The sequence below is a fragment of the Nyctereutes procyonoides genome, unplaced genomic scaffold, assembly GCF_905146905.1.
Source record: "Nyctereutes procyonoides isolate TBG_1078 unplaced genomic scaffold, NYPRO_anot_genome, whole genome shotgun sequence".
Taxonomy (NCBI): Eukaryota; Metazoa; Chordata; class Mammalia; order Carnivora; family Canidae; genus Nyctereutes; species Nyctereutes procyonoides.
The window spans coordinates 74,705,060-74,718,679 of record NW_026575140.1 but is presented as its reverse complement, the minus strand read 5'-3'; the positions used below and the strand labels follow the sequence as shown (position 1 = coordinate 74,718,679).

General features: G+C 61.1%; 1 protein-coding gene across 4 annotated transcripts in view; it reads left to right on the top strand.

Annotated features, from left to right (window-relative positions):
- The window catches only part of BCL9L (BCL9 like), a 28,398-nt gene that overhangs the window by 10,684 nt on the left and 4,094 nt on the right, over positions 1-13,620 (top strand). For 2 of the 4 annotated variants that reach the window (XM_055305091.1, XM_055305090.1), the window contains 6 exons: positions 5,257-5,358; positions 6,635-7,020; positions 7,697-7,816; positions 10,304-10,514; positions 10,678-10,762; positions 10,865-13,154. In XM_055305091.1, coding sequence (XP_055161066.1) covers positions 5,333-5,358; positions 6,635-7,020; positions 7,697-7,816; positions 10,304-10,514; positions 10,678-10,762; positions 10,865-13,154 — 3,118 coding nt within the window. In that variant the 5' untranslated portion in view covers positions 5,257-5,332. The remainder of the gene's footprint in view (positions 1-5,256; positions 5,359-6,634; positions 7,021-7,696; positions 7,817-10,303; positions 10,515-10,677; positions 10,763-10,864; positions 13,155-13,620) is intronic. The other 2 variants (XM_055305093.1, XM_055305092.1) reach the window with 1 other exon arrangement.

Genomic DNA, 13,620 nt, shown 5'->3' with positions numbered 1-13,620 from the left:
GCGCCACCAGGGCTGCCCTCTTTTTTTTTTTTTTTTTTAATAAATTTTTAAAAGATTTATTTATGTGACAGACAGAATGTGAGCAGCAGGGAGGGGCAGAGGGAGAGAGAGAGAGAATCCTCAAGCAGACTCCCTGCTGAGTGCAGAGCCCCACGGGGGTAGGGCTCAATGCCAGGACCCTGAGATCATGACCTGAGTTGAAATCAAGAGTCGGCCACTTCACCGACTGAGCCACCCAGGCATCCCCAGAAGCAGTTTCTTGAGGGCTGATTATGTCATAGGCATTCTGTTTTAGATAGTTTCACTAGTAGTATCTCGCCCTGTACCCTGTACGTTTATCCTCACTTTGAAGATGAGGAGACTGGCTCAGAGGAACAAGTCCCATAGCTCAGACAGGGAGGGATGTGATTGGCACCTTGTCTGCCTGACTGCAAACCCAACCCTCCTGCACTGCATCACTCACACCGCCCGCCCTGGTGTCCCACCCCCAGAAGGCGAGGTTGCTGGGGCAGGAGCTCCTCAGGGAGCAGGTTTATGGAATGAGCGTGGGAAAGGAGGCCTGGGGGCAGGGGACCCTGCATGTCACTGGTCTCACAATCCCCTAAGCCCTTCTTGCTGGAGGGTGCCAGGACTGACACCAGAAACCCCGTTTGGCCTTCCTGTCTTCCCTGCAGGAGGATCACAGGCATACATCCTGTCTCGGCAGTCCCCACCCCCACCCCCACCCCGTCCTGGCCCACATGCTCCTGCTTCCTGTAGGGTCATGGCAGTCTGGATGTCAACGTGGGCAGAGCTTGAGGGCCCTCCAGGTGCCTCTGGTGCCAGGGTTGGGCTGGGCAGGCGAGAGGAGGGGGCCAGGGGCGATGTCTCTGCCGCTGGCAGTACCTGGGGGAGAGAGCAGAGCGGCAGGCGTTGGGTGAGGTCCCGCCCCGCGGTGGTGCGCTGGCTGGCTGTGCCAGCGGTCTGCCCGCACTCCAGTCCTCCCACAATGGCCCCATTGTTCCCAGCCGCCAGGCAGTTTGGAGGAGGTTCCTAGGCCACCCCTACCCACCCCCCCAAACAGGGGCCAGATTAACCCCTTGGAGGACAGGCCAGGTGAGGGCCCATGGGGAGCTACCCTGTCCATTCCTCTCTTTGGGAAGCCCAGGCTTTGGGAAGTCACCTTCCACCCACGTGAACTCAGGGACAAGGCAACTCCAGAAGTTGGGGTCTCCCACTGGGTAGGGTGTAGCACCTAGACCCTCTCCCACCCCCACCGGGGTGCAGGTGCCAGGGGGCAGGAAGTGCCAGTGGGGTGGCAGGCGGAGACCAGATATATTTGGGCCGGTGGGGCTAATTCCAGCCACCACCGCCTGCCCTACTGGCTCCTGAGCTCCTTTCCTTCCTGTGAAACCAGAGCTGGGTTGGGCCTAGCTCAGGATTTCGGTGGATTTAAAGAGGCAGCACCATCCCTGCCAGCCTGGCTTCCTCTCCCCCTCCCCAGGTAGGGTCGGGGCAGAGAGAGGACTGAAGAACTCCTGGCTCTTGCCTTGCCCTGGGCTAACCCTGGGCCCTTGCCCCAGTTGGGGGTACCAGGCTCTTGGCAGCTCCTCTCTCCCAGAGCTTTGGGCGGGTGGGGTGGGCGGGGGTGGGCTGTGGTTTCCTGTGTTGGCTGTTTGTGCCTGGCCCAGAGTGCCCGCCGCCTGCCTGGGCTTCCTGCCCTGTCTTGTTTCCTTGTGCCCCCCACCCTCCCTTCCCCTCCCCCCTGAGGGAGGGAGCAGCCAGGGATTGGGCAGCAGCCTTTGGGGGGCACCCCACTGCCAAGGCATGACTGCGTCCCAAGGCCTGGCCACATTGGCACTGGCTGAAGGAGCCAAGTGAGGTGACTTCAAGCTTGTCTAGGCAATGGCACTTGTCCTGCAGCCTCCAGGAGGGACAGTGGGCACCATAGTGGGCAGAATGCCCCTCCCCCTGAGCACCCTGTTCAGAGACCCCAGACTAGAGTAGTCTGGGACTAGGAGTTCCCACATCCCTACAGGACTGGGTTGCCTGGCTACCCTGGGGCTGCAGGTGGGGTGAGGTGGTTTGTCAACCAGACAAAAGTTGTTGATTTGCGTGGTCTCCTTTGGCAAGAGGTGGGGGATGGGGGTGGGGATAGCTGCTAGGAACCAGGGGGAGGGGGAGGCCTCTGAGCCAGCAAGTCCCCACATAAAGGGTCCCAGAGCAATACCTTGGTCCTTGAGCAAATTTCCTGCTGTGCTATGAATCCTTGACCTCCCCGCTGGGCTGAGTCACCACCTCAGGAAGAGGAAGTGACCCGGGTGGTAGAGGGGAGCTTCTAGGGACCAAGCAGTCCTGACACCCAGGAGAAAAGGGACCTGGGCCTTGTCTTAGGAGCTGCATGTCCCTGAGCCAGGGGACCATAATCCAAGCCCCATGGCTCCAAGAGGGCCCAAGTAACCCATTTCCTCTCCAGAGGTGTCTGCCCACCCTATGGGGGAGCATGGAACCTCCAAACCATTTTCTCATTGCTTCTCTTGGGTGGTTTTGAGCTGGGCAATGAGACTGGTGGGCTGGCTGGCGAACCAAGCAGGGGCTCCCAGGGTGGGGGCGGCTGGTGTGTGAATACCCGTTACACCTGTGGCAGTTCTGTGTTTAGCATCCGTTGAAGGCTTCCATGGAAGCCTTCCTGATCTCCCTCCCCCAGCCCAGGTCAGGTTCATGGGCTCCCCCCAACCCCCCAGGGAAGCAGCTGATCTCAGGCTCTTTGTCACAACAGCCTCCTGGGCTCTGTTCTCAGGGTGTGCTCCTGGCCATTTGCTCAGGTGACTCTCTGGCCTGTTTGTGAGCACATGTCACCACTTCCCACCTTAGTCTCTAAGAGAGAGCCACAGCACTGTTCCCAGAATCCCAAGCCTTTTCTTTCGCTCATCCCAGGGGCTCCTGCTGCCGAGCTGGGGGAAGCCCTCTTCACTCACTGGTGAAAAACTGCACCCACCGGGAATTAGCACCCCCCACCCTCAATCCCCAGGTCCTCCAGGTCTTTTTGGGCCCTGAGGGTGCTGAGGAGGAGGGGTCTTTGGGAGCTGGGGCAGACTCCTGAGGGGTAGGGGGAGGTGTGAGATGGGAAAGTCCTGACTCATCTGTGCTTGACTCAGCTCGCCCTGTGGCCTGGTGGGAGCCAGGGGGTGGAGTCCGAGAGGGGAGAGCCACTCCAAGATTGTTCTGGGGAGGAGCCTTGGTCAGACTGAGGACACCGGAGAGGACTAATTTTCTAACAGCCCCTTCCCCAATTATTACAGGTCCCAACATTTGAAGCTGTAAACACAGGAGGTGGTGGGTGGCCCTTGCCCTGCCCGTCTGCCCCACAGGGGGCGGGCCCAGTGGCTGGAAGCCCACCTATCTGCAGGCTCAGAGGAGGAGTCCTGACTCCACGGGGTGGGGGGACCGGACACTGCAGTGCGGGCGGGGGGGGGCGGGGGGGAACACATCCCAGGAATGGGGTCCGGGCTCTGCCGCGTACTGGTCACGTGATGACCCAGGCGCACGCCCCTTCCTTTTCCCACGCCTCAGTTTCTTCATGGAGAAATGGGGATCATAATACTGTCCCTTTAGGTGGTAGGTGATTTCGTGGATGCGCGCGGCAGTGAAGGTGAGAGCTGGAGACACGTCAGCCCAGGTCCCTCTCCAGACCCGCGCTTAACTGCTTCTGCTCTAACCTGTTGCAGGAGGGGGTGGCTGGCGGAGGGAGGCTTCCCAGCCAGGCCCTGGACTTTGGAACCTTCCCCTGAGGAGCCTCTCTTCCCAGAGGCCGAGCTGGGGCAGGCAATGCCAGTATCCCTAGGGTCAATTTAGAGTTAGGCTCCCACAGGGTCACGGGTGGGGGGGGGGGGCCCGCTTCCAGGTCCAGCCCAGCTTCCAGCAGCCCTGCAGGCAGAGCGCGCACCGGCGTCTGGCCCGACGGATCACGAGGGCCAAGCTGGGCCCAAGATTCCTCCCCTCCCCCACCCGGATCGGTTGGGCGGGGGAGGGCAGGGCAGGGGGCGGTTGGGTGAGGCTTGTGTGTGCGAGTCTGTTTGTTGGTGTATCTACGGCCCCGCGTGTGTGTGCGCGTGTGTGTGCGTGCGTGTGTTTCTTTTGTCACTACCAGGCTCAACTTTCTGCGGCCCCCTTGGGGCCGGGCCTCAGTCTTTTCATCCGTTCAATGAGTCGGCGCGCTCCCTCTGCGCCGGCCGGCAGCCAGGGCGCGTGCGGGTGCCCCGGGCTGGTCGGGTGCTCCTCCTGGGGCCCGCGCCCCCCCAGCACCCCTCCGCGGGTCGGCGTGGGCGCGCCTCTAGTTTCCTGGGCTCCGTGCGTGTCTTTGTCTCCCCGTCCACGTGTGAGCTGTGAGTGTGTGTGAGTCAGAGTTCGGGTGCTTGTGGGTCTCGGAGCCCCTGGCAGGCGGCGCCCAGCGCCAGGCCGAGCCCCAGCCCGCCGCCGCCGCCGCCGCCGCCGCCGCCGCCCGCGCCCCGCCCTTCGCCGCACTTGGCCGGTGTCTGTCCGTGCGGCGCGTGCGGGGCCGGCGAGGCGCGCTGCAGCCCTGTCCGCCTCCCGCTCCCTCGCTCGCTCGCTGGCTCCCTCGCTCGCTCTGCCTCTCCGCTCGGGCTCTGCCGAAGGGGGCGGGGTGGGGTGCAGGGGCGGGGGGAGGGGAGGCTCCTGCATTCTTGCGGTCGGGGAGGAATCTGAGCCAGCGTTACTGGTCTCCAGAAGAGCCCAGCTGCAGCCCCGGGGCCCCGCCAGGCCTCTCGCTGCCCGCCCGGGCCTGCTGGAATGGGCACGGGCTAGGCCTCGAGCTGGGGGGCGGGGCGGGGCCTGGCCCCTACCCCGGCCCCCTCCTCCGCCGGGGGGCGCCCTGGGGGCGGGGCGTGAGGAGTTCCCCACCCGGGGTGAGGGGCGTGCCTGGGCACGGGAGTCCCCCAGGGGGCCAGAGCAGACCTCACGGCCGCCCCACGCGGGCACCTTTGCAACCTATCCTCTTAGTGATTTCTGCCTCTGCGGCCCGGTGCGGGGGGAGGGGCTTGCTAGAGACTGCAAGCCCCCTGAGGGTAAGGTGCGGGAGGGATGGGGATACAGTCGGCCTCTAGGTTAGAGATCCCACCCAGTAGTCCTCCCTTTCCGTTCCCACCTGACCCTGTCTAGTTCCCTAGTCCCAGGGCTGTTGGGTCCTCCCTCCTCCCCTCCCCTTCTTACACCCCCTCCCCAAGTCACAAGTTTTCTCTTTGGGGCTTGTTGCTGCAGTCCGTGCTCCAGTACCGAGTACCTGGCTGGGCCCTGGGCACGCACAGGGGCCGTAGCCCCACTGTGTGTGGGAGCCATGAGGATCCTGGCTAACAAGACAAGGTGTGTGGGTGTCGTGGAGGGTGGGAAGTGTGTGTGTGGAGTGCGGGGAAGGGAAGGGCCCAGTGATCGTGGGGCCGGGCTGTGCTGGCTTGGAGAGTGCACCCTTTGGGCACTTGGCCCCCAGGGCCACCGTGGGCTCAAGGGGGGTCAGAAAGGGAAGGCCTGCCCCGAGGCAGGAGCCCACAGCCTTACAGCCTGGGCCCAGGGGACAGAGGGCAATGGCAATCAGCTATGCCTGCCTTTCTAGTCCCTTCCAGCCCTGGCCTCCTAAAAACGGTTTGAGCAGCCCCCCGCCCACCCCACTGTCGGGTCCAATGGCGCCCTCTGGCCTCAGTCTAGCTGCGGGTGGGAGCTGGAGGGAGGGGCGGTGCCTGCCTCCCTCCCCTTCCCCAGGAGAAGCCGGCAGACAGGGCCAGGCGGCAGCAGCAGGACAGCAGAGCTGAAATAAATCTGAGCTGGTGTGGAATGAGGGGGGATAAATATCCTCTCCCGTGATGTGATCTTTCCAGCGGCTATTAATAGGTCTCCGGGGAGGGGGAGGCGGTGGGGGGAGCGGGCTGGAGCTTAAAGGGCCCGCAGCCTAGGCTGCAGGAATCCTTGGCTTCCAGCTTCACTCCTGTCTGCTCGGCACACCACTCCCCTCCCCCTTTCCTCCTGCTCCTGCCTGCCTGGCTGCCAGGCCTGCCGGTGGACCCCCTTTAGGCTTACCCCTCCTGCTCTGGGGAGCTGTCTGGACCAGTGGGTACCCCTCTCCAGTGTGCTCCCCCCCCCCCTCCCGGTGTCCCCAGGGGAATGGGGCTGGGGCATGAGCAGTGACCCTCTGGTCCTGTGCCCCTTACCTGCTGGTGTTGGGGCGTGTGAAAGTTGAGGGTGAGGACCTTGGAAGGAGTCTGAAGACAGCAAACCCTTAAAGAGAGGTTGTTCGAGTGTCCGTCAGGTGCTAGTGGAGGGGATTTGCCATGGAGGCTGGCAGTCTGATGGATGTCCGGGGTGGGGATGGCTTCTGCTACCCGAGGCCCTGGTTTCCACTTGAATTGTGGGGTCTGAGAGGTGGAGAGGATTGCCCTCTCTCTTCACTCCCCAAAGTGGAGCAAGGCGTCAGTCCTTGTCTGAGGAGCCATGGAGGCAGATAGGGAATAGCTAGCTGGTGGTCTTAAGATGCTGCTCAGCCCCCACCTCCCCTACTATTAGGTGAGGTGGGATGGGGCAGTTAGAATGAAGGCATGCTAGGGCCCTTGCAAGATTAACCTTTCATGTCTCTCCCACCTTGTCCCAGGTTACCCCACCCCAGGAGGAGAGAAGCTCCAGGGAGCCCGCCGCTGTCCCCGCGCGGCCACTGCCCCCCAGCCCCAGCCAAGCCAATGCACCCAGAAAATAAGTTGACCAATCATGGCAAGACAGGGAATGGCGGGGCCCAGTCCCAGCACCAGAATGTGAACCAAGGACCCACCTGCAATCTGGGCCCCAAGGGCGTGGGGGCGGGGAGCCATGGGGCCAAGGCCAACCAGATCTCACCCAGCAACTCAAGTCTGAAGAACCCCCAGGGAGGGGTGCCCCCTTTCAGCTCGCTCAAGGGCAAAGTGAAGAGGGAGCGGAGCGTGTCTGTGGACTCTGGAGAGCAGCGAGAAGCTGGGACCCCATCCCTGGATTCAGAGGCCAAAGGTACCCTACTTCTTCATCCCCAAGATCCCCAGCATGTTCCAGACCAAGGCCCAAGCTTGTCATCCCCTGTGCCTAAGCCACGTCCCTTGATTTTCTGCAGCATTTATGGGGGGTCACCTTTCTCTTATCCCCATCCTACACACCGACTGGGTCATTCTCTTGGGAGTGGGGTTGGCTGGGGCAGGGACTTCTCATCCATAGGTGCCACCCATGGAGGGGCCACACAGTGTGATGGGGCTTCCGGTCAGCCTCCTTCCTCTCCAGAGGGGAGAGGGAGGTGCTCTGGGGTGAGGAGCAGACCCACACACCTCCTAGGAACCTCTTGGTATCCCAGCTGGTGGGAGCCTTTGAGTAGGCTCTGGGGCCTGGAAGGGTAGCAGAGGCTTCCCCCTCCCTCACTCACCCCAGCCCTAATTAGAACCAGTTGTGGTTGGGGATTATGCTGTGCTTGGTGGTGGGTGGGGGAAGGGAGACAGGCAGTGGGGCTGGAGAGAGAAATCAGAAACAAATGGTGTGGTGGGGACCAAGGGCTGGCAAGGTGCCCACCATGGCCTGGGCAGTGCCCTCTGAGGAGTGGGGCATCTGGGAGAATGGGCCCGTGGAGACTCTGGGTGTGGGAGGACAGGGCCTCTGGGCACTCACACTGACCCCTGCCCGCTCTGTCCTGCCTGGGCAGAGGTGGCACCCCGGAGTAAGCGGCGTTGTGTGCTGGAGCGGAAGCAGCCATACAGTGGGGACGAATGGTGCTCAGGACCCGACAGCGAGGAAGACGACAAGCCCATTGGGGCCACCCACAGTGAGTGCCCATTGATGCCATGATTTTGTGGCCCATTGTGCCCTGGCCAGGGGGTGGGGTGGGGTGGGGGGGATGGCAGTCCTGAGGGAGCCTTTCTCTCCTCAGGGCTTTAGAGGGCTGAATCTGAGCGAGGAGTCGGGGTCAGGAGCCCAGGCTCCTTTGTACCTGTCTCACCTGTCACTCTGTCCCTCCCTGCTCTGTGACAGCTTAGCCTTACCCTGCATACATGCCTTCCAGGTGCTCAGTGGCCCCCTCTTCCAGGGACAGAGGTAGGGTGGGGTGGCCCCTCCTGGCCACAGCACCTACACCTCCTCCCATGAATTCTTGGCCTCTGCTGCCACCTACTGGTCAGTGGAGGGAGGGTGGCGAGGGTCCTGCATCTCTGGGAGCCAGACAGTTGGCTCTGCCTCGAAGTCTGGCTTAGCCTGGGTGTGAGCTGACAGTGGCTGTGTCTCTGGCGCCCTCCCCCAACCTCTAATTGACTCCTGGCAAGTGCCTAGAGTACGTCACCAGGACGAGAAGTGGGTGTGGGTGGATGGCCCACTCCTCTCACTCTTTTATGGATCCGTGTGTATCTGGGCCTTGCTCACCCAGTGGCGAGAACCTGACACTCTCTCCTGCCCTTGGGAAGCCCATACACATTTATTTGGTGATTTTCCTCAAAGCTTCCATCTATTTGAAGGGAGAAACGACTTAATGTGGATGAAACTAGCCAGAGAATGTCAAATTGTGAACCGCTTGCTGGCTGGGACCCTAGAAAGAAGAAAGAAAAAACTGTGCTGGCTCCTTTGCTACTTTGTTTTATTTAATCCTTACAACAGCCCTAGGAAGTAGATGTTATTATGATGCCTATTGCAGAGGAGGAAACAGACTGAGCAGATGTTTGTGGAATGAGCGCACCACGGGCTGGGACTTTAAAGGTCATCTGGTCCCAAGTGCCCCCCAGGGGTCTGGCTGTCCATGAGCCCTCCGCTGAACTGGTCAGTGATAGATGGGGGTGATCACTGCCTCCTGGGACCCACAGCTCCCCACTCCCTCCCAGTTACTTTTATAGCATTAGACTGCCAGGATGTAGAAATGTTGGAAGAAACAGAGAAATACAAAGGAGAAATTACTAACACCATCCCCAGCACTAAGACAACCATTGCTACTATTTCAATTTATTGCCATTAGATTCTGGAAGAATTCTTTGGGGAAAGTCTGACATAGCGGTTCACAGCACAGTCTCTGCAGTCAGACCACTTTGGTTTATATCCTAGATCTCCCATTTATTATTTGTGTGAATTTGGAAAAGGGTCCCAGTTTCCTCATTTATAGAGACATATACCTCACAGGATTGGTGTGAAGAGTAAGCAAATTGATACACATAACACTGAGAACACTGTTAGCCTTTAGTATTGTTATTGTTGTACTAGAAAGTTCTCTCTTGGAATAAAGCCTGCCTTCCTCCCCTAACTTGTACTTGGGAGTCCTAGCTCTGTGGATGGAGTATGCATCTTCCTCTTCCCCAGGGCAGTCATCACACATGGAGGCGAGCTCTCAGGCCCACTCAGCCCCCATGCTTTTGGCTGTTATTCTATTCTGTGTAAACTCTGTTTATCTTGGCATGGGAATGGGTCCGTCGACTCACGTAGTCCCATTAATGACCGCACGTAGGTCTTTCTCAGGCTAGGACTTAGAATCCAATTTGTGACGATGTAACAAACTTCATTTTGTGGTCAGGGTCGTCTATCTGCCCTGGGTGGGGGCACCCACTATGCCAGCCCTTTCTAACTCTGTTCTCTAAGTGATTTTTTCACCTGGGGACACAGTTCTGAAGTTGCTGCAAAAATAGATTTCTTTGACCTGCCCCGCTGTGCAGAGCAGGAGTTAGTGTTTCCATTTTATAGATGAAGTAATGGAGGCTTAAAGGGATGAGCTGTCTTGTTCATATGGTCACAAAGTCCGTTAGTGGTGAGCTAGAATGCAAAACCATTCATCGTTTGACTCATCAATCTCTGCAGCTTCTTGGCCTCCCCTGGCCTTGTCAGAGCGTTCGTGGGTACACACACACACTCACACACACATGCTCACCCTGGAGTGCGTGGGATCAGAACAGGGCTATGTAGTCCCTGCCTGCGTTCAAACCCCAGCTCTGCACTGATGGGTTATGTCGCCTTGGATGAATATTGTCATCCCTGAGAAGTTGTTTCCTCTTCTGTAGAGTATAGGACACCTTCCTCCCAGGAATGTTGTGGTTAGATGGAATTACATCTGTAAGTGTCCTTCGGGATGCCAGGCACACAGGAGCCTGTTTGTAAGGGCAAGCAAGTGTGGAAACCAGACACATGCCACCAGTGTGACAACCGATGACCCCGCTGGCATGAGCTGTCAAGCAGTGAGGCTGTCTGTCCCCGGGCATCTCAGGGATGGGGTGGTGGGGAGAGCCAGCTGGCTCTCCTTTCTCAGTCTGGGCCACTTACCCTGTTTCTCTCCTCTCTCGTGCAGACTGTAATGTAGCAGACCCCGCCATGGCGGCCCCACAGCTGGGTCCTGGCCAAGCCGCCCAGCTGCCCCTCAGCGAGAGCAGCGCACCAGGACCCCCACACGGGCCGCCGCCGGGCCTTCGGCCTGACGCCCCTGGGGGTGGGGGCGGGGGTGTCCCCGGAAAGCCTCCCTCACAGTACGTGTATGTCTTCACCACCCACCTGGCCAACACGTAAGTGCCTCAGGGTGGGCCGAGCCTGCTCCGTTTACCGCACCCCTCAGTCCCGGGGGCCTGAGTGTAGTAGGCCTGCAGGGAGCCAGGGTTAGGTTGGGCCGGGTAAGGGCAAGGGTTCCCTCCTCCCTCTGAGCTGTGTGTGCCTGACCCTTCTGTGCAGGGCTGCCGAGGCAGTGCTGCAGGGCCGGGCTGACTCCATCCTTGCCTACCACCAGCAGAACGTGCCCCGGGCCAAGCTGGACCAGGTGAGTGTGTGTGGCACCTGGCCCATCCACAGTGCCTCTAACAGAAGGATTGGCGGGTGCCTCCCCTCACCTGTCTCATGCTCTGCCTCTGTCCTTCCACAGGCCCCGAAGGTGCCACCTACCCCAGAACCGTTACCCTTAAGCGCGCCATCAGCAGGCACCCCGCAGTCCCAGCCGCCTCCACTGCCGCCGCCGCCGCCCCCAGCCCCTGGCAGCGTGCCACCTGCTCTGCCTTCTGAGGGTCCTCCAGAGGACGCCAATCAGGACCTGACACCCAACTCGGTGGGAGCTGCCAGTACGGGTGGCGGCACTGGGGGTACCCATCCTAACACCCCTACAGCTGCCACCGCCAACAACCCGCTGCCTCCCGGAGGAGACCCCAGCGGTGCCCCCGGCCCTGCCTTGCTGGGGGAGGCCACCCCCACGGGAAATGGGCAGCGGAGCCTGGTGGGCTCTGAAGGCCTGTCCAAGGAGCAGCTGGAGCATCGGGAGCGTTCCCTCCAGACGCTTCGAGACATTGAGCGGCTATTGCTCCGCAGTGGGGAGACTGAACCCTTCCTCAAGGGACCCCCAGGAGGAGCCGGCGAGGGGGGACCACCAGCACAAGCCCCTCCGGCCCCCCAGCAGCCCCCCACGGCCCCTCCCAGTGGGCTGAAGAAGTACGAGGAGCCCTTGCAGTCTATGATTTCACAGACACAGAGCCTAGGGGGCCCCCCGCTGGAGCACGAAGTGCCTGGGCACCCCCCAGGTGGGGACATGGGGCAGCAGATGAACATGATGATGCAGAGGCTGGGCCAGGACAGCCTGACGCCGGAGCAGGTGGCCTGGCGCAAGCTGCAGGAAGAATACTATGAGGAGAAGCGGCGGAAGGAGGAGCAGATCGGGCTGCATGGGGGCCGCCCTCTGCAGGACATGATGGGCATGGGGGGAATGATGGTGAGGGGACCGCCGCCTCCCTACCACAGCAAGCCTGGGGACCAGTGGCCACCTGGGATGGGTGCACAGCTGCGGGGACCCATGGATGTTCAGGATCCCATGCAGCTCCGGGGTGGGCCTCCTTTTCCTGGCCCCCGTTTTCCAGGCAACCAGATGCAGCGGGTGCCTGGATTTGGAGGCATGCAGGGTATGCCCATGGAGGTGCCCATGAACGCCATGCAGAGGCCTGTGAGGCCAGGTATGGGCTGGACCGAAGACCTGCCCCCCATGGGGGGACCTGGCAATTTTGCCCAGAATGCTGTGCCCTACCCAGGCGGGCAGGGTGAAGCAGAGCGATTCATGACCCCCCGGGTCCGGGAGGAGCTGCTGCGTCACCAGCTGCTGGAGAAGCGGTCGATGGGCATGCAGCGTCCCCTGAGCATGGCGGGCAGTGCCATGGGGCAGGGCATGGAGATGGAGCGAATGATGCAGGCACACCGGCAGATGGACCCAGCCATATTCCCTGGGCAGATGGCTGGCGGCGAGGGCCTGGCGGGCACTCCCATGGGCATGGAGTTTAGTGGAGGCCGGGGCCTCCTGAGTCCCCCCATGGGGCAGTCGGGGCTGAGAGAGGTGGACCCGCCCATGGGGCCTGGCAACCTCAACATGAACATGAATGTGAACATGAACATGAACATGAACTTGAACGTCCAGATGACCCCACAGCAGCAGATGCTGATGTCACAGAAGATGCGGGGCCCGGGGGACATGATGGGGCCGCAGGGCCTCAGTCCTGAGGAGATGGCCCGGGTGCGGGCCCAGAACAGCAGCAGCATGATGGGCGGCCCACAGAAGATGCTTATGCCCTCGCAGTTTCCCAACCAGGGCCAGCAGGGATTCTCTGGGGGCCAGGGGCCCTACCAAGCCATGCCCCAGGACATGGGCAATACTCAAGACATGTTCAGTCCTGACCAGAGCTCAATGCCCATGGGCAGTGTGGGCACCACCCGGCTCAGCCACATGCCCCTGCCCCCCGCGTCCAATCCTCCTGGGTCTGTGCATTCAGCTCCCACGCGGGGGCTGGGAAGACGGCCTTCAGACCTCACCATCAGTATTAATCAGATGGGCTCACCGGGCATGGGGCACCTGAAGTCGCCCACCCTTAGCCAGGTGCATTCGCCCCTGGTCACCTCGCCCTCCGCCAACCTCAAGTCACCCCAGACTCCCTCACAGATGGTGCCCTTGCCTTCGGCCAACCCGCCGGGACCTCTCAAGTCACCACAGGTCCTCAGCTCCTCCCTCAGCGTCCGTTCGCCTACTGGCTCTCCCAGCAGGCTCAAGTCCCCCTCCATGGCGGTGCCTTCTCCCGGCTGGGTCGCCTCGCCCAAGACAGCCATGCCCAGCCCTGGGGTCCCCCAGAACAAGCAGCCGCCTCTCAACATGAACTCTTCCACCACCCTGGGCAACATGGAACAGGGTAAGTTGTCTGGACCGGGCTGGTGGGGGAACTGGGCTCTGACATGGGGAACCTCCCCAGGGTGCGGTGGGGAGAGGTTGGGGTGCTCTTGCTGGGGCAGGCGAGCCCATGGAGGCATCTGCACCTGGGCGCAGCAGTGGTTGGCTCTGCTTGAGGGGCATGTGTCAGCAGCCGAGCAAGAGCTTCCATGGGGAGTGCCACGTGGCTCTCCCAGGCATTTGGAGGGCTTCACACTTGGGCTTTCTCCACTACCTGGGCACCGCCCCTCCCTCCCCGAGGCTGCAGAAACTGCTCGAAGCTGGGTGGGCTATAATGATAATGGGTTGAACAGAGAGCATTGCAAAGAGATGTTCCTGGAGGAATCAGGAGATTTGGGAGCTGGCCTCTTCCTAGCCCACGATGTGAGCAGCCAAATTCGTCTTCCCCCTCCCCAGTCACCCCCACTCTTTCTGTCTCCCCGCTTCTG